The sequence below is a fragment of the Lupinus angustifolius genome, chromosome LG04, assembly GCF_001865875.1.
Source record: "Lupinus angustifolius cultivar Tanjil chromosome LG04, LupAngTanjil_v1.0, whole genome shotgun sequence".
NCBI lineage: Eukaryota > Viridiplantae > Streptophyta > Magnoliopsida > Fabales > Fabaceae > Lupinus > Lupinus angustifolius.
The window spans coordinates 11,107,306-11,132,121 of record NC_032012.1 but is presented as its reverse complement, the minus strand read 5'-3'; the positions used below and the strand labels follow the sequence as shown (position 1 = coordinate 11,132,121).

Here is a 24,816-nt window from a genome sequence, read left to right as displayed (position 1 = left end):
TATTTTCTTATATTTTTTATATACATTTTCTTTTTTGTAATCATTAGTTTCTTACACAACTTACATGTATTAATATATATATATATATATATATATATATATAAATAAATATAAGAGTCAATAAAAAAGCGATTAATGCACTATTAAATTACTAAACAAAAACAAGAAGATGAAGTCAGAATCAGCTTTAGTAAACAGGGAAATAATTAACCAATCTCTGAAAATATGAATCATTATAAGGAATACTATTAGATATTACAATTCATTTCATTTTTTCCATTACAAGAGAATAATTTATTAAAGAGGTGTGAAATATGATAAAAGTAACAAGTAACAACAAGAACAACTTATTAATTGATATTGAAAATCTTGTCCTAGGAATTGAAAAAAAAAACAATAAAAATCAAATCTCTTTGACATTACTTTTGTCTTCAATCTCAAAAGCTGAAACTGGAAAAGACCTATATAACCCTGAAGGGGTTTTGAAAGTGATATTACCAGTTGATGGATCTTCAACAAAAATCTCATTCAAAGAAATCCAAAGCAAAAGCTCTTTTGTCTTAACACCAGACAGCTTTTTTATCTTACCCTTCTCAACAAGGGCAGTGACCTCATTTGCATAGGACACCAACTTTCCAATCTTGTCAAACTTGTGGGTATAGCTTTTCTTTTGTTTCAACCACACATACCCACTTTCCCTATCATAACCACATTCCTCTATATCTTTCAAGGGTAATAGACCATTGGGTAGGGCTATTTCCTTAAGGAGTTCCTTAGATTTCACTTGACATACCTCATCTCCATGGTATATCTCTGCCCTAGACTTAATTTCCTCTGTCAATTTTGACATCTTTTTTTATTTGGATCTAACTTTGGTTTTCTAATGTTTATGATGGATATTTTTGTGGAGATTAGTGGGGTTTATATAGTTCTCAATCTGTGAATTTGCCCTTATATGTCTCATGAAATCACACAAATGCCATTGTGGTTCATTATTTGTAACATTGACAATTTGAGCAATGGGTCCAACCGCGCGTATTTATTGGACGAACATGACATGAAAAATGTGTTTACCTGTCTTAAAATATTCGTGCAACATGCTCTACTCACCTACAGACATTTTAAATGGGTAAAATGGGTGGCTCGTAAGCTTTATTGGAGAAAATATTAAATATTAAGTATACAAATATATATATATTTTATCAAATGTGAGAAATCGTGTTTCATTCGTTATATTAATTTGTATATTAAATATAAAAAATTACTATCATTTTCTTATTATATATATACTTTTATATTTTCTGTTTTATATATCAATATGTAATGTTCCTTTTGTTTTTATATGCAAATTATATACTATGTATATTCTGTATTATATATATGCATTTGTATTTTATATGTATTGTTCCATTTGTATGAATGTTTATTATGATAGATATATTTATATATTTGTATCCAAAATATATATTGTTTATTTTGTATTACTAGTGTATATACATTTATATATTGAGAATAATGTATCTTCTTGTATAAGGAGATAACTTATCTTCTCTAGCTAGTAAAAATGTGACATGTGTGCTATTTTGTTTATTTTTAAAAATATTTTTATAGAAAATGATGAAACATGACACATGTCATTATTTCACTGGCAGGGGGAGATAACTTATCTCCTTATACAAGGAGATACTTCATTCCCTTATATATTTATATATATTGTAATTTTATTTAGGTGGTCTGGAAGTCTGCCCTGTCCATATTTAGGGCGAATATGATATGATATTTCATGACCTATTTAAAAATTAACATATTCATGTTCGTCATAATTTAGATGGACATTATATGAACACAAACATGACCGCACTAATTGCCAATACTACTTATTAGAAAATAAATCCTTGCTAAAACCATTCGGTTTATTTTTTCCAAAAATAAAACATTATGTAAACAAACAGTTCATAAAAGAAAACAATTTAGTATGCATAGAGGTAAAGAAAGTAATACACATAAATAGTATTTTAATATATTGATGGTATAAAAATATATATTAAAATTGTATTAATATTAAATTAAAAAAGGAGATACAATTGTTTTTAAAAATATTATAAACAAAAAATTTAGTGCATAAATATTGACATTTTGTATTTAGATCTGATTTTGTATTTAGTTTCCAAATATGAAATGACCTTATATATCCGATGACATCACTAAAATGCAGTTGTGGTTCATTGAAAGGGAATAAATCTTGCTAAATCTCTTTACTCATACTTTTTCCACACAAAAAAAAAACAATGTAGATTAGTAAACGGAACGGTTTGCATATGTGTACTGATATTTTTGGTATTATCAAAGTTATTTATTCACCCCTTTGAATAAAGAGTAATTTTTTTGGGATGTGTGACTACCTCTCTTAACAAGTATCGCTCCTAGAAATTGAATATTTGATATTTTGGTCATCCTAAAAATCTAACGACCTTACACCAATAGACCAACACCTTCTTAATATCTTTACACTGATATGTAGTAACTTACACACACTTTATTTAAGAGTTAACACATTAATTATTAATGACATGTTGATGGAGTAAATAATTCTTACAAAGTCGGTCTATGGATATTAAACTAAAAAAATAAGAGAAAAATAAGCTATGACTTTGTTCGGCAAAACTAATTTGTAACTATGAACATATAGTTGTGAGCTCCTAGCTTGTATGTGTGAAGACAAGTTAAAGTTTGGAGTTGTGTAAATTATTTGTAAATAGCTTATTAATCTAAGTTTGTTAGATAAAACTAGTTTTATAACTAGCTGAAATATGAAAAATGTCTAAAAAGTACATACAATATTTATTAATTATTTATCTTGCAAATTATTAATTAATTAGAGTAATTAATAAGTGGATAATGTTCAATCAAAATTTTATTTCTTTATTTTAATATTATATTTATAATTAGATATCCAATAATTTATTATTTTAATATTTTCCGTTTTCAATATTATTATTTTTTTCTAAAAACGCAATTAATATGCATAAATTTATAATATAAGAATCAAATATAAGGACATTTTATACATCATTAAAAATCTAATGTGAAAATAATTTATAACACAAAAATAATAGTTTTTTAATTATGAGTAACTATGTATTTTAAGATTTTGAAGGATAAAATCATAAAAAAATTATTAAAAATAATTTCATTATTTTAAACGTTTCTTCAAGTAACTTTTTGGAAAAAGATTTCAAATGCAATAGCCTACAAACTTTATTTTGAAACCTACAGGCTTCCTTTATGTTTATGGAACCATTCTAGTAGCTTATTAATTGAGTCAAAAAATTATAAGCTTATATTGCCAAATAATGTTTATATAGATCGTGTAAGAATTTGTTATATTATACATACATTATTCATTATTTATCATTGACTCTTAAATGATAATAATGCATATAAATATAAATAATGTTTAGATCCATTTAAGTTTATTATTTATGCTTAAAAGTTAAGATAAATTCATGTAATGTAAGATAACAATAGAAAATTTAAAATTTACTAAAAATTAAAATAATAATAATAGTAATTGTTAAACATGTTTTTAGTTGAAGCAACTTAGTAGTGTTTTGAATTTAGTAATTGTTTATAAAGTGGACAACAATCAAATCATTTTAAAAATCGAGTTCTATATTATAAATAATAATATTTATATTATAAATTTATTATAATATATAAAGTTAATTAATATATACTTTAATTAGTAAACCATCATAGTACAATATCACTATTTTGATAATATGATAAATGATACAATATTAATAATACTAGTCTTCCTTGTTAATGGATTTATTAAATGCTCATAATATAGGACTAAATTGAAAACTAATACATTATAAGAACAAACTGTAAATATAACAAACACATGACTATGGCCAAATCCGAAATGTCAGTATAGGAACTACATTAAAAACAAAAATAGTTTAAAAAAGGAAATTAACTGAAATTAAAATAAACCAATTTACAAAACCAATATTTTTATATGGAATAAATTCAAAAGACTTCATTCTTCATAGACTAAATATATATATATATGCATGATAATAAATTAATCATTCAATAAATTTACTGAAGATAATTTGTATTTACCAAAGACACATTCTTTTGCTAAAAAACTCAATGAATAAAATTTGGATCATCCAAATTTCTTAATGCTTATCTTATTAAATTTTTTTCTCCCCTTTGTGTTGTTTAATTTACGTGTTTCTAGATAAGAAAGTAGGAACAAAGATTACACGTTTCCAACGATATCTCATTCCTTGTTCTTGGCCAATTATATATTGCCAAATGAATAAAAAAAAAATTTCAAAAACAAACAGTAACATTTGATTGGCTCGAAACATAAAATGATACACCATTCAAAATATTTGATCTCTATCCATGAAGGTAGATAAGAGCGAGGATGTAGGGATGGCAAAAAACAGTACTGGTAAGTAAAATCCGCACGGACACTGGTACGGTCACAAACGGGTACATGTGGGTTTAACAAACGAGTTTTTAAAAACATCTGTAGTACATAAGAGTAGGTATGTGTATTATGGTACCCTTGTCCGTTGATATCCGTTATTATGTAATTATTATATTAACCTTAATTTAAATAAGAAGTACACTACTCAAACCTTCATTACACCACATACATCTTTTCCTTTTATTTTGTTTACATTTTTTTACCTTGTTTACATCTTTTATTGAATTTGTTAGTGAAATACCCTACAAATATCATTACATGTGTAGAAACACACATATGTTGAAAATAAAAATATATACATTTTGTTAAGGAAATGAGAATAACAAATCACACAAATAGAAAACTTCAATAAATTTAGCAATTTTACCAAATGTTCAATCAACAGGCACAAAAATAATTAAGTTTCATCTTATGTGAAACATAATAAAAGTAGAAAGTTAGAAATTCATTGATAACATATAAAACCTTAGATACTCATTATACCCACAGGTATGTATAAATACCCGTGATAAACCTGTACGTGAGTACCCATACGAGTACAAGCGAGTATGGATAATAGTCTCATATTTCAAAATGGACAGATGGTTGCTACTATCCGTGTCCGCCCATGTTTATTGTCATCGTGAGTACTCTATAGCACTTCCACTAAGGAGATAGAAGTGTATCGATAAATATTTATAATTTAATAAAAAAATTATAGATCACCTGAAATCATAAAATGTTTATAGCACATTTAGCATTTTATGAGCCTTTTTATATACTTTCAATTTTTATTTTTAACTAAGACTATAGCTCACCATATGTTTATTACTTATTTTCTGTTAGGATGTATGATTATCCATTTTAGTATGTACCACTAACATTGATTAAACTTTGATCTTTAATCTTATACAATACCTAAATATTCAGCAAGATTTTAATCGATTAAATCAACCCTATATGGATTACTTTTTTGTTGTTGTTATCATTGATCATATACTTTTAATCTATAATTGTACTTACCTAACCATCCACTATACCATATGTAACTTTTAAGATGATTATTCAGAGATTCTATAATATTCTTACCATCAAATGACTTTATTAATGCAGTTCATGAGGTCTCGTTAATACATACCACTTCTTAGGAAATTAGAATATAATTTTTCTGGACATGTTAAAAGAATCAAGAATAGAGTGTGTTTATATTGTGGGGAATTGTGAAATTAATATAGTTAAAAATGTAATTTTTAGTTTTTCAATATTTTTTCCTTTGTACTATTTCTAAACATAGGCCATCAAAATAATCAATCTGAAATTAATATTTCATATGTCCCTATATAAAATTTATCTTTTTAGAAGAAAACAATTGTCCCTAAATATACTTACTAGCTTGTTCATAATTGCACTATATATTTATTTTCCCAAAATATTTCAATAATCATTTCACTTTCCACAATAATGAATAAAGAGTAATTTTGAATATTAATATATTTTTTGATAAATTTAAGAGTTGCAACATTTTTTTACATATTTTCTTACTATGTGTAAATTAGTTACAACACTCTTAGAAATAGGGAAAATATAGTATTAATGATTCTCTTAACCTCAATCTCTAGGGCTGTGGATAAATTCCCATAAGTAGATATATTTTCTAGGAAATAATGTATTCGAATAATAAAAAGTTTTGTATTTTATTTTTCCTAGAAAAGTTAGATCATCATTTTTTATATTTGAGAATGCTGACTAATGTATTAAGTCATTTATTAAAGAATGGAGAGGGAAATTTAAAGTGATGAAATTATGCATTTCTAAATGTTTTTTTTATCTTCCTTGATTTTCCTTGTTAAAAAGATTTTTTTTTAAAAATGTATGTCTTTAATACTCCGGATAGCATTTATTTTATTATTGAATTGAAATATCTTGAAGCAGTTCTTATCACTTTGCCTATGTGATTGATATGGTTGAAAACTTTATGGCATGAGAAAGTGTGAATCGTTGAATTTAGACAGATAGCAATGACAATGCTTTACGGGTAATGTAGTTGGGAGGTCACCGGTACTATTTATTAGGGTCCACCAATGGTTGAAATTTAAAGTTTTTTCAGGATCACTATCACTATTACATTTTATATATTGTGATCATTCGACACAACTATGAATGACAACATGATAGATCGGAGTTGAGTTTATGCTTATCCAATCTCGAACCTGAAATTCAAAATTCGAACTCAAATCCGAACCCAAACTCAATGTGGTTAAAATTAACAATACCATCCACAAACTCATCAGATTTCAGATAACCCAAACCCGATGAAAAACCCGAAAAATTCACACTCACTGTATCTAAAACTAAATTCTTAAATGTTATTATTTATAGAACATGAGGGAGATAGTGTTATTTTTAGGTAAACTTTGAACTTCTCTTTAAACTACCTTATGATGATAACACTTTTGCTTTCCTAGTTAATGAAATAATGGCATAAGGGTCCTTCTTTTAGTCACTGGGAGGCGAAATAATTAATTACTAAGTTCTTGTCAAATTTCATATATCATATATTCCAAATTTCCATGAATGCATATTACATGCGACACGTACTCTTCTCATGAATTCACTCTCAACTATGTATGTAAACTCACTGGATTCGAGGTGGGTTTGAGGTAGGATATTAATTGCATCAAACCTGAACTTAAAAATTGAGATTGGGTTTTACCCAAATCCGAACCTGAACCCAATCATAACAGGGTTTTCCCATTAAATTTGGGTTGAGTTCGGACGGGTACCTACGAGTTCGATTTTCATTGACATCCTTAGGCATAACACTAGTTAGTAAGTGTTGTGCATTTTAAGTGTGAAGAAGAATTTTATATTTGTGAATGAGTTAAAGAGCATATAAGTGGATGACTCTTAGACTTATTATCTTAAAATTTTGGGTCAAAATATTGTGTGAAATTCACTTATATATTTTTTCACTTATCCCATTCAAAATTGCTAGCCATGAATGAATATTTCACATGAATAAGTAGACCAATTTTAGTTTGGGTATAATATATCTTCTGGTGTGTGGAGATAACTCTTCTCCTTACGTCAATTGCACAATGATACATGTCCCTTCATTTTTTTATTTTTTATTTTCTTTCTATTTTCTCATATTTTATTTTTATAAATAATGATTTTCTTCTCTCACCATAAACCATGAGTTTGATACCATCTCATTCACTCTCACGCTTCCTATTCATTCACCCACATTCACTTGAGAGAAAAATACATTTCCACTTCTCATTCATTTACTCACAACACCTCATTCTTCTCTTTCTCTCTATCAAATCTGCATATTCTCTCACTAATCTGTATATACACTCACAAATCTGTATATTCTCTCTTCTTCTCTTTATCTGTGGTTGCAACATCGTATTTTGCCCAAAGATTTTTGAATCCTTTAAAGTTTAGACTGAGACAATAAATATTCACGTGATTGTTGATGGATGATTAATTGTTGAAAGTTGAAACCACACTTTGATTTTGTCAAAGAAAGGAATAATAGTGTAAAAAATATATACACAACTCATGAGGTAATCACATAAAATGAATTATAGATATATGCATTCTCATAAGTTAAGGGACTATTTTTAAATCTGAATTTGTCATGTATTGTGTTATTGTATGTGTGATTGTTTGATATGATGATGTGAACAAGAGTAATTTGGAAGTATGAAGTTATGTTGTGAATATTGTATACGATTAATGATAATGTAAACGATCTTACTTTCATCAATTTGGTTACTCATATTCCCTATAGTCATCGTTTATATTTTACTCACAATCACAATTCAGGCATTTCTTGTTTGGTAAAGATCCAACTCAAAATCAAGCTTAGATTAAAATAGCATCAATGGAACAATTGAATCGATTAAACCTCCAAATAATCAAACCGTGAAGTCAAGATTGCAGTGAAGGAGCAATGACACTAGTCGTTGGCAGTTCTCTCTCTCACCTAAACCAAATCTAGAAATAATTAATTACTAAGTTCTTGTCAAATTTCATATATCATATATTCCAAATTTCCATGAATGCATATTACATGCGACACGTACTCTTCTCATGAATTCACTCTCAACTATGTATGTAAACTCACTGGATTCGAGGTGGGTTTGAGGTAGGATATTAATTGCATCAAACCTGAACTTAAAAATTGAGATTGGGTTTTACCCAAATCCGAACCTGAACCCAATCATAACAGGGTTTTCCCATTAAATTTGGGTTGAGTTCGGACGGGTACCTACGAGTTCGATTTTCATTGACATCCTTAGGCATAACACTAGTTAGTAAGTGTTGTGCATTTTAAGTGTGAAGAAGAATTTTATATTTGTGAATGAGTTAAAGAGCATATAAGTGGATGACTCTTAGACTTATTATCTTAAAATTTTGGGTCAAAATATTGTGTGAAATTCACTTATATATTTTTTCACTTATCCCATTCAAAATTGCTAGCCATGAATGAATATTTCACATGAATAAGTAGACCAATTTTAGTTTGGGTATAATATATCTTCTGGTGTGTGGAGATAACTCTTCTCCTTACGTCAATTGCACAATGATACATGTCCCTTCATTTTTTTATTTTTTATTTTCTTTCTATTTTCTCATATTTTATTTTTATAAATAATGATTTTCTTCTCTCACCATAAACCATGAGTTTGATACCATCTCATTCACTCTCACGCTTCCTATTCATTCACCCACATTCACTTGAGAGAAAAATACATTTCCACTTCTCATTCATTTACTCACAACACCTCATTCTTCTCTTTCTCTCTATCAAATCTGCATATTCTCTCACTAATCTGTATATACACTCACAAATCTGTATATTCTCTCTTCTTCTCTTTATCTGTGGTTGCAACATCGTATTTTGCCCAAAGATTTTTGAATCCTTTAAAGTTTAGACTGAGACAATAAATATTCACGTGATTGTTGATGGATGATTAATTGTTGAAAGTTGAAACCACACTTTGATTTTGTCAAAGAAAGGAATAATAGTGTAAAAAATATATACACAACTCATGAGGTAATCACATAAAATGAATTATAGATATATGCATTCTCATAAGTTAAGGGACTATTTTTAAATCTGAATTTGTCATGTATTGTGTTATTGTATGTGTGATTGTTTGATATGATGATGTGAACAAGAGTAATTTGGAAGTATGAAGTTATGTTGTGAATATTGTATACGATTAATGATAATGTAAACGATCTTACTTTCATCAATTTGGTTACTCATATTCCCTATAGTCATCGTTTATATTTTACTCACAATCACAATTCAGGCATTTCTTGTTTGGTAAAGATCCAACTCAAAATCAAGCTTAGATTAAAATAGCATCAATGGAACAATTGAATCGATTAAACCTCCAAATAATCAAACCGTGAAGTCAAGATTGCAGTGAAGGAGCAATGACACTAGTCGTTGGCAGTTCTCTCTCTCACCTAAACCAAATCTATCTTTTTGGACTAATTTTGGTATGGTGTGAAGTACTAAAATGAAATAAACAAGACTTAAAGGGGTCTGCTGGAAAGAAAATCACCAAACTTATTGCAACATGTAAGTTCAAGAGAGATAAAACGAAGAAGAAGAGAGAGAATATGCAGATTTGAGAGAGAGAAAGATAAGAAGAAAGTGTTGTGAGAGAATGAATGAGAAGTGAAAGTGCATTTCTCTCTCGAGTGAATGTGGGTGAATGAATGGGCAGCCTGAGAGTGAAGGAGATGGTATGATACTCTTAATTTCCGGTGAGAGGAGAAATCATTATTCATAAAAATAAAATATAAGAAAATAGGAAGAAAATAAAAAATATAAAAATGAAAGGACATGTATCATTGTGCAATTGGTGTAAGGAGAGGAGTTATCTCTTCACACCAGGTGATATATTATTCCCTTTAATTTATGGGTAATTATTTTTTTGGTTGAAAAAGACTTTGTTGTTACTTAGCAACTCATATTTGTTCTTAGTACAAATATATGACTATGTTTTTTTATTTAGTCTTGAAACTTTATCATTTTTCTTCCATGTATATGAATTAATCTTGACTCTATTGGGCTCACTTTGTAAACTAGCATTAGCATGTAGATGCTTTCCTTTTTGAGTATTATTAGGCAATATTTGATTTTTTTATTCCCCTTTCCTTTAAAATAGAAGTTAGGTCAAACATCTACACTCAACCTCTACTATTAAAATGAACTCAGTTTTAACAAAGTAACTAATAAGTAGCTTTCAGGAAAAGCACTTGGTAGGAGCTTTTCTCCTCCATTTTCTTCATACCTCCACCAATGTTACCAATACTATGTCACATAAGTTCAAAAATGTGCTAGTGCATGTTAATACAACAATGTGACCTAGAACATTTTATTATAGAGACCGGGAAATTATGTGAAAGTCTCATATATATATATATATACTTGAATGGAGCTAATTGGTTAAGAGTTTAAAATATATGTACTGTCACTATAAAGTTTTTTATACTGTCAGCACATAATCTATTTTTGATTTGTAATACTCTTGTTTGAAAGTTAATTGAGATTAACATATGAATGATGAATGATTTGATGGCAATGTAAAAAACATTTGTACTGTCAATGTATACATATTAAATCCACTAATTAATCATATTCTCAATGTTCATCAACCATGAGTTTATAAGAGATAAATTTGGCACACAAATTGACATGACAACTCTATAACTTTGTACAAATTCTAAAGAAGTTATATAACTTATACAATTTTTTAGGCTCCTGAAGCATATTTGAACCCATCTTAGCAAAAGGAACATTTGAAGCTTTTTATAATCCACCCATGTTTTAATTGAATGACACTAACACATAGAGATACAAATTACAAGAGCTGTTGAAGCTCAAGTAACGGTTGCTGCTAAGGCATGTTAAAGAGTTGCAGCTGATGCAAAGAGGTAAACTTTGAAGAGTATCAGCCTATTATTTTGTAGATATAATGTTTTTACAGACCAATAAGATGTTATGTTGGTGAGATATAATTGTTATATATATCATAAGAATATGAGGATTGATTCATTTGTTTGGTGGAACAGAATTAATTAATAACTATTGTTTTTAGAATGAATAGTAAGCGTGAAGAAAATTTTCTTCCTGATTTTGACACGATTTTGATGAAAACACTAAAATTGACAAAAAAAAAAGAAAAATGAAGAAGACTTTAAAAACATAGAGGGGAAGCTTTCAACGTTCAAGATTTGTGTAATCTTTTAAGATATGTACTTCCATCCTAAGTTCTTTAATTATGATTAATCATAATGCTCAAGCAAAAATCTTTTTGAAATCTTATTTGAAAATTAGAATCAAATGAATTTAACTTTCAAAAAGATAAGTAACGAGTTACTAAGCCCGATAACTTGTTACGCAAACAGAGTAACAGGTTACCCATAAATTTTAACTTAGAGTAATTGATTACTTAATGAGAGTAATCGATTACTCATTTGGATAGAATGTTTTGGTAATCGGTTACCTAATGCAGTAATCGGTTATTGAGAGATGTTACACAAATTTTCAAATCCAAACTAAACCACTTTCATCCAAAACGAACGGGTTTCAATCCAATCAACTTCCACCTTCACTTAGGGATATGATGGCTAGTTGGAACCCTATTTAAAGATACTTAGACAATTAGACTCCCCAATTCGTACACTAATATTCACAACAATTTTCAGAACGTTTTACACTACTTTCATAACAACTTTCATATACAATTTTCATACTTTGTCCATGCAACTTTGTGATTAAACTTTCATAATTTTATGAAGTTGTTATCAAGTGTTTTTCTAAGTTTTCATACACTATAACACTTGAGCATTGTGTGCTATTCATAGTGAAATACTATAAGGACTACATGTTTAGAATTGTCATATCTTTTGAGCAATCTTTGCCCTAGTCATATTCTTCATTCTTGTAAAAGTGTTTAAACTTTTCACCATATATAGGGTGTGGTGGTAAGGGGAATAGTAAAACTTAGAACATGTGTTCTTCTAAGTGGTGAGCTTATGGTGAGTGTGTATTTGTACTCAGAATCTCGGGGTAAGATTTGTAATTACAACTCATCAAATTAGTAAAATATTTTGTGTGGTATGATGACATGACATAGCCTTCAAGTGGATAAGAAGTAATGTATCTCTACTGTTTACTTTTGTACTTTCTATACTTTGATTTTCTACAACTTTATTATGTTACACTAAACTCTTATATTATTAAGTTGCGAAAAAATCTCTGATTGTACAGAAAACTAGTTTACCTCCCTTTCTTAGTTAGCCATCTTATAGTTACAATAACTTCCTTAACAAAAAGTTGATATAGTGGTGTAAAGCTTCGTTGGATTACTGATAGGGAGAGACAATTATACATCCCAAACTTAAAAAGATTATTTTATTAGTCAAATATTGGTGAAAAACTATTGGTTAATAAAAAAAATAAGAAATAATAACTTTGGTATTCGTTTGTTGTCTTTCTAGATGGGAGAATGTAGATAAGTAATTTTAAAAAAAGTTGAAGAAATAAATAAAAATTGTTTTGAACAATGTTATGTTTAATATCTTATCTTGATAACTTGTTTTCAGTATTCTTAAGAAATAAGCGTCAAACATAAATTTTTTATATCCACTATTCTATGATATTACATTTGCCACTAATAAGAAGCACTCACCTTAATATAAAATAAGTTAATTTTCATTAAAAATTATTGAAATTTGTAATTATGTGTATCTTTCTCATTGGTGCTAAAGAAAGTGACATACAATAATTATCATGTTCAGTTTCTCTGCTTTCATGTTTAGGAAAATATGATGGAGAAGATAAGATTTCACCCTCTCCCTGAATATTGGAGATGACATTGCCTTTTTATAGTCAAAATCCAGAAAACATTTTTTTATGTCCAATTTAGATAATTTTGATTTTCAAACCAGATATCGAAAGTTCATGAGTAATTATTATACAAGAAAATTATTAACACCTCATCCTATGTGTTCAGATGCTACCCATATTTATAGCATGAATCTACATTATAAGAATGTTTAAATATTTATTAAAGGACTGAACTTTTAGTTTTATATTTATGTCCGACATGAGTTCATCTTACTTTTACGTATCATGACGTGCTATAGAGAATATTAACACTTACGTACTTGTTTTTAGGTAAAAAATATTTTGTTAGTTGAGATGATTTTTATTAAATAAAACTTAAAGAGAATAAATAATGCATAATTGTAGTCTGTCATGCTCACATCAAGAGAAGTAACAACCTTATGTCTGCTATCCTATCTCAACTTAAAGAGATAGAAAACATGATATTGGTCGTGTCCACTTTTCCAATCTTATTCTTTTTATTATAAGGTTAAGGGAAAATACAAAATTTATCATCATATGTTTACCAACTTCAAGAGAGTGAAGTAGCACGCCTATGTCCATTACCACCTCTCAACTTGAAGGGATAAAAAATATAACCTTAATTATTATTATTCTTTTAATCCTTACTATACTTTTTATCAAAAAAAATTCAAGAAAAAAGATGTAACATTGACTTTGAACCATTGTCTTAAACTTATTAAGTTAAACTTTTTAATTTTTTATTATTAATACTCATTACCTTAATTATGATTCATTAATTTGATTATTAAAAACATTTATTATTATCATCTAAAAAATAGAAATTTTATCAATATTCATTTATGTTAAAAAAATTCTTATTATTATTTATAAAAATGGAAATTAAAAAAAATCATTGATTAATTATATAAATAAAATGAATAAAAATTAACATAAATTGGAAAGTTAGGTGAGAGTCAATGATTGGAAGATAAGATCTACAACCGCATAGAAAAGAGGAATAACACTCTCACTTTTGGGAACTAACACAGAAAATGAGATATGAAAATTTGTATATTTTCTCGTGTATTTTTTAACTGGAGACTATGAGATATATTAATTTTGAAAATGTGGAGTTTTGTGATATGAAATATTCATTTTTAGAAAAGATATTGATAAGAATTGCTAATTCACTTTCAAAAGTTATAGGATTTGTTCATTTTTACATCAACATACAATTGTAAACAACCACTAGGATTTGCTCAGTTAAATTAATAGACAACTCCTACAAGGAGTATGATTTATTTATTCAAATTAATAGATAGCTTTTAACAATCAATTGAATTCATTCATTTAAATCACCACATAACTATTAATAATTGCAATACTAAAAATATCGAGTAAGTAATTAATCTTTTTCGAGGTATAAGGTTACTCCTTTCAACAAGTGTCGCTCCAAATAATCAAACTCTTAATCTTTTACTCATCTTGAGATGTAGCAGGTCTTATACTAATAGACCAATATCTTATTATTGATGACATAAAAGTTTTGAAAGTGAAAAAATGATCAAATTTTGATGCTCACAAGTCAAAACTCAAATAATAGAGATAGGAGAGGAAGCTTTAGAAATATAAAAATAGGGTTAACATTGGAATTCAATTATTTCCAACTCTCATATACTTTCATTTCATTCATTTATTATAGTAGAGTTTTACATTGCAATAAATCAATTATTTCCATGGGAAGCAATCTTGGCTACCATCATCACCCTTTGTACATATTTGATTTTGTTGTACAATCCAATAACAAGTCTTCTTGCATCTTTTATCATCAGTAGCAGCATTATAAACAGTTACAGTGTGAAATTTGTCATTCCATTGCAAACTGCAAAAAAACAATGTAGTTCCAAAAATGTTAGGACCAAATTCAAACTCATATACGCTTCCAAAGGGCACATCATGAAAACCAAGGTCATTATCTTTGGATTTACAATGAACTTTAAGATTTATATTGTTGGCTAAGGAATTGATGATGTGAACTTGTTTTCTAGGTCGCAAGGGTAATTGTCCCTCACTAAGAGACATGAGAGAGACAAGTAGTAAAAGTTGTAAGAACATTAAGATATGGATGCTAGGTCTAACATTCACCATTTTCTCCAAAGTATTAGAGAAACTAGAATGTAAATTAAGAGTTAAGATTTTTGTGAAATGCACTATGTTATCATTGCATATTTATAGATTGAAAAGAAAGAAAGGGTATTCTTGACACATCAACTTATTTTATTTTCTCAATTTAGTTTCTAAATTTTTTTGTAAACACCTAATTTTTATTCAACCCAACAATAATTTTTTTTAAAAATGTTTCTTAAAACTAAATAATTAAATAAATAAGGGATCCTGTTTTTAAAAAAAGAATAATATTTTCATATTCCAATTCAAATTTCTCATTTTAAAAATAATATAGAAAAAGTTTTAATTTCAAAAATTAAATTCAAATATTTAAAAAACAAAATTTTTCCAAATAATTTATAAATTAGTATATTTGTTGATTAACTTTAATAGCTAATCATTAATTATTTGGGTTAATCTGTAACAAAGTTACCCTCTATGATTATCTAGATATATTAGTGATTATTCTTTTGTAATTATCTTATTTATTTTAGTTACTTTGAGATAAAACAAAAAATTCATTATTTTGATAAGAATAATATTAAAGATTATTTTAAGTATAACTTTAACCTAATTAGTAGAAAGTATATGTGCCGAGTGGGGAGAGAACAAACAATAAAAACTGTACTTCCTAACTGATCTAAAGGGCAGCATGCATGAGAACACAGTAACCAGTTTTCCTCCATTTTTCTGCTCCTTTTCTTCAATTCTTGATTCTTGCCTTTTTCTTGCATAACATTTCAATTCTTGAAATGTTTATCCTTATTAGTACCTACAAAATAGTAAGCATACATTTCCTCTTCTCTCTTGGAGATGGCTTATCAAGTATTAAATCCGCATAGGCTTTCCAGAAGTAGTTTTGGTAAATTGCATTAATATGAGATTTACCTTGTTGTGCTTTAACATGATTAGAAAATCCTAGATAGTAATTGTACATTTACTTATTAATAAAAACATGGTTAAAAGATTCTTATACTTGTTCAATAATATCATGTTTTCATTTGAGAGCATGTAAATGTGAAACGCAAAGCATTAGGCCTAAAGTGATTTATGGGGGATTTCATGATCTTGATTTGTTGGCCTTGATAGGATTTTATTATAGAATATATTTATGACACTTAAAGTATATAATACTTAGAGTTTGAAAAGTATATCTTATTTTACCTTTGTAGCACTATACTTCCTAGTTTCAAGCATTTGAATTGACATTTTGCACATAAGTGTGATGATCCATTTTCCTTTGGTGACAAGTCAAAGAAGTTTGATCTTCTCACCTTCTATGTGCCTAGAACACTTACTGCCCATATGAAAGTTGAAGTCCATATGTCCTTTGGCACACCGACAAAACATGATTACTTGCATTTTTTGGATACCCAACTAATTTTGGGTCCCTTGATGTTAGTAGCTTGGGGATTTTGATTCTTAGTAATCCACATATAATTTCCATTTGGAACATCATGCATTCTAATATTACATGCATTCAAGGTGTGACCATGAAATCCATAATAAAAGCAAGTAGGGAATTCAAGATATGAAATTTTCAGAACATCTACTCGTTTCTTGTGAAATAAGTTATTTGCATGCATATACCAAAACTAGGTTTAATCCCAACCATTTTACATGTAGCAAGTAAGTTGTTTGATTTGTGATTACTAGATGTGAAATTATCAATTTTATCTTTTAAGGCGTTATTTTCATGTTCAATGCAAGTGCAATTTTCATAAGTAGACATCACACTTAAATTAGAAGTACAATTACATAAAGAGTTAGCATATTTAGCATCTAAGGTTTCATTTTCAATTTTTAGCATGTCAATGAAATTTTGCAATTCACATATTTTCTTTTCAAGATCTAAAGTTAACCTTTTTCTATTCATGCACTTTTCAGCTAACATTTTAAGATCTTCATGCATTTCAACATAAGCATCATATAACATGTTATACGTGGGAAATATATCGAAGTTTGAAATAGAATCAGAAGAGTGTACCTCACTAGGCTCATCTTGCTCACTTTGCAAGAATTCAGATTTTAAGCCATTAGACAAATCTTGTTTGATTCTTCATCTTCTTAGATGCTTGTTGATGGATTGTTCTCTCCTGGTTCATCCCAAACAATGTATGCCTTCTTAGCTTTGATGTCCCGAGAGTCTATCTTATGATCAAGTTCAATCTTCTTGGAAGAGGTAGGGCATGTGTACTTCATGCGACCTATGTTCCCTCTCTTGTTGAAAGTGGCTTTGTCTTTGGGATTCTTGCTCATTTTGATTGAATATTCTTCATCTTCCTTATGAAGTTTCATGTGTCCTCCATTCTTTCTTAAGTACTTTCTGAATTTGTTCATGAGGAGGGACATGGCTTCATCACTTGTGCCGAAATCAGACTCATCATCATCATGTGTCTCCTTTTGACTTCTTGAATGTGATTTTGTCGCTTTGTAGGAGGCTTCTTTGATGTTCTCGTCCATTTGTTCATTGAGTGTCAAACATCTTAATTCTAACTCGTGTTCTTGAAGTTTACCAAATAATGTTGCGAGCGTCATTTGTTCAAAGTCCTTTGACTCCATGACAGTAGTTACCTTAAGTTGCCATTTCTTGTCTAGACATCTCAACACTTTAACAGTTAGTTCATGTTTGGCAAATTATTTATCAAATGCAATGAGATAATTAATAATGTGAGTAAATCGTTTTTGCAAATCAGAAATAGACTCATGAGGAAACATACGAAATAACTCATACTCATGCATTAATGTATTCAATCTAGATCTTTTGACCTCACTAGTGCCTTCATAGGTTACTTTTAAAGTGTTCCAAATATCCTTGGCACTATCGCACTGAGAAACTCTAAAGAACCCATTGTATGAGAGCGCAAAAGTTATAATGTTTTTCGCTTTCAAATCGAATTGCACTTTTCTCTATTCCTCGTTGGTCAATAGACTTCTAGGTTTCTCTTTCATTTCTCTGTTCACTATGTGTAGTGGAGCGAAAGGTCCATATTCTATGGAATCCTAAATTTCTGTATCAATGGCCTCAATAAAAATCCTCATTTGGATTTTCCAGTAGGCGTACCCCTCGTCACTGAAAACTGGAGGACAACCGATGAATGCGCCATCACAGATGGATGTGCCATTGCCAGAGGGCAAATTACAAGTGCACGATTATATCATCAAGTAATAAAATATCGATCCACGAGGACTGGAAAATTCCTTTAATTATAACAATTAATTTATCCTTAACTCAAATAGGAATTAAAAGTGAATTTAGAGCAATTGAGCAATTGACAATAATAATTATGAAAATATTAAAAATGATTAAAATCTAATTTAGGAATAGTTCCCAGGATAAGGGTTACCGCCTCTACACTCGCAAATCCTTGTTTTGCTCCTTTTCATGAACTTCAAATTGTGAGGGTGAATTGCTCTCTGATATGTGTCATTCTCTATCGAGCTCCAACACGTGTACTCAATTGAAGTCGCATCTACTCTTGTGGTACGATTATCAATCAAATCCTTTACTTGGATCTTTCTACTCAAATGCTTCATAGCAACCCAAAGTGAAGTCCAAAAACCCCCGAGAATCCTAATACTACTCTCGTGAATTAGGATTCTAGTTTGAATAATTGAATGGTCAGATAATTGGGTTCACCTCTCGGTTCTTTCACAACACTGAATGAAATAGAAGTAAGAATAAGTATTTATTGAATGTAAAAGGACATAGTCTCAATCCTAGAAACAAAGGGAATTACTCACTCATACTGGAGAAGAGAATACCAAATTCTAAATTAGAGAATTGCAATGTAAAGTGTAACGTGTAAAGTGTTTCTCATCCTTGAGGGAGAACCTTTACTTATCCTAATTACAAAATATTAGGCTATAATATAATATTTATGACTTCTTTTGACCCTTCAATTGGTCTTCGCATAGCCTCAACACCAAATTTCATCTTCTTGCACCCAACCTTTATTCTTTTTGGCTTTAATCCATCCAAACTACACAACATAGCCAAAAACACCAGCTCAACCTGAACAAAGAGAAATAAAAGCTAAAAGCAATGCTAAAGTCCTAATTATGTCCTAAAATGCAAGCTAAATGCAATGGAAATATAGCATAATTTCAAACTCATCAACAAACAAGCTTCCAATACAAGATGCAAGACGCTACTTTCTTGATCTCTATGAACTTGACAACCTCAATTTGACCTCTCTCTGCCTACTAAGATCTCCTATCTTTTTGTGATTAGGCCCCAATCATGTATTTCTCAATACCAAGACCTTTTGCTTCTCGTGAAGACATACCTAGCAACAGCTAGGATTTTTCCCAAACCTAATCTCTATCAATAGCGATAACAATCACAGCAAGAGAAAATGTTGTTGCCTTGTCTACCAATTTTTTCAATTTATGCGTGCACCTCAATGTGCAGATTTAACCATTCTTCTTAGAATCTAAGAACCCTTCTAAAAGATCTCACAGTTACATAATAGAACTTGAGATTCAAGGTTTCTTTAACAAAATATTTGACAATTAAGTTCAAAGAGTATCTTGTAAAGATTCACCCTTTTCTTTTTCTCAAAATAACACTTTGAAAATCTCTCTAAAGATATGAAAGTTAGAGCTTAAGATTTTCTAAAAAAAATGTGTTAACGGTTTATTTCAAATATGTGTTCTAACTCTATGAATCAATGTTCACCTCAATTATGAAGCAATATGAAAAACTTGGGTTAATATACCATTATGTTTTAAGCTGCACTTAATCGATTATACCTTAAACTTAATTGATTAACGAGTTCTTGAAAATACCAGAAAACAAAAACAGTAACAACTCTTAATCAATTAAACTCTTACTTAATTGATTAACGAGTTCCCAAGAAATCAATACTTAATCGATTAAAATAGCTCTTAATCGATTAAAGATTTTCTAAAAAGATATTTCAATGATGAATGAACCTCCTATATGATTTATAAAAATATGATGCATGCCTTTGAACGATGTATGATTTAAAAATTCTTTTTAAATGCATTAAAAAACATATGGTCATGTATGTATGCATGTGCATGGAAATCATGTATGTATGCATGTAAGTCTCATTTTAGTTATGAATGATTTTAGCTTGTGAGACTTTCATTGGGGTTCATCCTAGCCTAGACTCTTACGAAGCAAACATCTGAAGACTTAATAAAGATATAAAATACTTAGCCTCTAGATCTTCTTTTGAATGTTTTGCCTTGTATGAACTTGAGTCTTGACTTTATTTGATACTTGTTGTTTGTTGATTTGTTCATCCCTTTAAGTTTATCCTTGATCATTTATCATATTATCGATCCTTTGTCTATATTGAATTTTGTCTTCCTTTGTCTTCATCAACTTTTGTCTTCATCAAAATATATGTGATGCATGCTTGCATACACACTCTTGCTCATTCATGCATGCTTGCATCTTCAAAATGTACATTAAACAACATATTTACAAAATAAGAACATATATACAATGACGAAGATTGAGCAGCGAAATACAAAAACTATCATATTAGGTTTAATAGAAATGGCTACACATGTTTTTGTGATGATGACAACATAAATTCGATAAATGAAACATTGGATTCTAGATATGGAAGAGAATAAGATGAAAGATGAAACGAAAGGGGGGGAGAAGAAGATGGAGATATGAAATGATAATGGAGAAAAAGAATTAATTCAGATGTGAAAAGAGATTCAATAAACTTTAATGTAAGGTGTAATTTCTTCATAGAATAAAAAACAAATAAGACCATCAATTATTAGTATTAAAATATACAATATATAGAAAGAGAAGATACAATGTTGAAAGGTACATACAATTAGCATGAACATGTTTTGGAGGAAAAATTTTGATTGAGAGATTAACACATGTCATGAGAGATCTTTTTATTATTATATAGATAATAGAATAGAATATATATATCTATATATATATAAATAAGTATATTTCTATTTTTATAATAAATGCTATAAATAAGTGTATTAGACTTTTTCTCCACAAATTCTTTATAAGAAAGGGTCAATTTTCTTGACACTTTCAATTATTTATAAATTTAAATTTATTAGTTTGTTTAAAAAAATTAATTTGATTGTATTTGAGTTTAGTTATATGTTAAATTGGTTGGTAGTTCCTAGTATGAGTAGAATTTGATTTGTCATCTTGATTGTTATTGGCATATATGTGAGAAAAGATTTTAAGATGGAAGGAGACGACAAAAGAACTACTTTATTTGCTAGATAAAAGAGCTTATGTAAAACTAGGTGAGGGAGAAGCATTAGACATAATGATATTAGAATGTAGTCTTTGGGTCTCCAATGATACTCACTAGTTGGAGAATCCTTAGATTAAAGTGATTGATATTAATTGTCTTGATTGTTATGTACTTCCTCATTCAATCATTTTAGTCATTAATATTGAAATATTTGTGATGTCCAATTAAATATGTGGATATGAGTATCATTAGTTCTCCTAAACTCTTTTTTATTTTATTGAAGTATTTTGCTGATAAAAAATATATTAAAATATTTGTGTCTTAACTGAAATGATTGTATGTTTGATAATGATGGTTTACTTATCTAAGTTTATACTATTGTTAGACTATTATACTTAGTAATGAATATTCATGTTTGACTTATCACAGTGATCATGATTAATTACATATTTGAATGAGAAATATTTGGAGTTGTTGGAGAGTCTATGATTAATCACTCACTTGAAAGTGTAGTGACATTTGGGGCATTGCCCATTTATTTAGATCACTAAGTTACTTATTGATCTTGTCCTAGGGACATGTCCTGATAAAAAATAAAAAAAGTCGTATTGGATTTGAGACTATTAACTTAGGTAATGTTATTGGAATTTGAAATTGAGAAAGTATAGATAAAAAGACTTAGTGGACTAACTTTAGTTAGTGTGCATACATTATTGCATTTTTAGTTGGAGTCGGAGAAAATGGAAAAATATGTTAATAGAAATATCATTGTGGATTTGTATAGAGGCGACAATGACGATGATTTGTCAAGACCACTAACTATAAAAACATAATGCCACAAGTCTACAACTTTATTCCTACCACCATGTTAATTTAAACAAACAAACAACTATTGTATAAATTTAAAAACTACTATATCAAAGACCATAGCATAATTTGGATTAGGATAATGGGTAAGGATATAATATTGGTAAAAAGATGTTCTTATAAAAAAATTAGATATAGTGGCAGTTGACATTGATTACTTACTTCATTATGATTATATTGTATATTAGAAGAAAACAAAAATCTAACAATTTAATTATACTTATCAAAAGAAATATCATCTCTATTGTCTAAATTTTTTACCTGCGTGAAAGAATATATTACTTAGCGACCATATATTTTTTAGTCATATCAAATGAAAATTATCGAATCTTGCACATGACTAATGATTGTTGAAACTATATTCTAGCATGCTTCAGAACATTATTGAATTGTAGCATTAAACACTTAAAAACACAACTTTGTTGTGCATATTTATAATAAGCCAAATTAATGTAGTCTTGTTTGAATCAGCCTGATTTTTAGAATGGGATCCAAAAAATAATCAAGACTATATAATGATAAAAGAACTAGAGCAAGCTAAAACTAGTTTTAATACACTCTAAAGTCCCATACAATTCAATTTTCAAGAAATCTAGGTTTGATTCACCATAATACTGTGAAGTAAAGAAATATTCATGATACCTTAAAACAAAATATTTTCCTGTTCAGTCTATCAGTAGAATTAGAATCTACAGATTTGTTGCAAAAAAAATTCTATATAATGATTTTATATGAGTAAATAAAAGTCAAGAAATATTGTCATGTGTAGTTTGTAGGCATTGTATACATTAGATGAAGCATATCTAATGTAAGTTAAATAAGTGATGAACAAAGTCCATTATAAAATAAAAATTAGAAATCATATCATACTAGAAGGATATGCCATAATGTACCATATGTAGCCTGATTTTTGCTAAGAAGACCAATGGAGACAATATAGTCAAGAATCGATCTTATAATTAAGCAAAAATCGACTGCTAAATTTGTAGGACAGTGAGACAAATAAGACTTAGGAGCAAGCTGTAGATTTTAAATCTATTCATAGACCAAAAAGATGCAAGGTGTCAACGTAGGAAGAATATATATATATAATGTTCGTACAGTGGAAGTGATCCTTGTGCAGCGTTAGCCACAAGTAATTAAATAAAGTGTATAGAATAAATAGAAGAGAAGAAACAAGAGAATTTGATAACGGGGTTTGTCAATTTGTGCATACATCCTCAGGAGCGTTGAGCGGCTACCAAGATATTACTAGAGAATAAGGATTACAAGCTCTACTACACTGGCCACAAGTGTTCATGGAGTGTTTCTATTTGGTTCTTCTATCTGGTGCACATAATAACAAGAGACCTGAATCCAATATATAACATTAATATTCTACTATATTCTAATGTTAGACAACGTGAGACTTCATATAATAACATATTTCAAACATCTCCAACAATCGCCAAATTGATTAAAATAGAAAAATATCTCGCTCCTTAGGAAATCTAACACAAGAATCTTCACCATAACGAATATTTCACTCCACCTTGCTCAATACCTAATTCTTTTTAACAACTAATTCACGTAAGAGTCTAATCTCATACAACATAAACCTTTTGAGTATCATTGATGATATTACCAAGAGCTTAGCTCTCCAAACTTGTAGTGCAACTTCCAGTTACTGCCATCTAACGGAACATGTCGCCTAGCCACCTATTTCTAGGAAGTCTTTCGATATATGGAACCTCTATGCAAAAGTTCACCAACAATTATCCTCTTCAATACTCAGTCAAGTTGAACCTTTAAGCTTCCTTGGAAAGCCTCAACTGCTATGATCATTGTCTACCCTGACAATCATAGTTCAAAAGAACTACCATACTTCACATAAGGAGTATATTAACAATACACATTGTGTCAATGACAATCAATGTTCGTGCCACAAATACATTTGCATCCAAGTGAATGCCCATGTCGCATTTTACATCTCTTCTAGTGTCTATGTTATAACTTGCGTCCAAGTCAATGCTCGTGTTACCCCCTGTATCAAAGTTAGCCAGCATCTCTGTGCTTTTGTGGATCCGCTAACAATTAATATCATTTACTATGATGTCTCGGACATGCCACAAGGATATTCTACTTCTCATCTCAAATGGGGTCATTCTCTCAATATCTAGAGAGATATTGTCAGTGTCTGACTCGAC

At 29.0% G+C, this 24,816-nt stretch overlaps 1 protein-coding gene across 1 annotated transcript; it reads right to left on the bottom strand.

Annotated features, from left to right (window-relative positions):
* On the bottom strand, positions 249 to 917 carry LOC109344837. Its single transcript, XM_019583579.1, has one exon. The coding sequence runs from the start codon at positions 848 to 850 to the stop codon at positions 404 to 406; it is 447 nt and encodes a 148-aa protein (XP_019439124.1). The 5' UTR covers positions 851 to 917; the 3' UTR covers positions 249 to 403.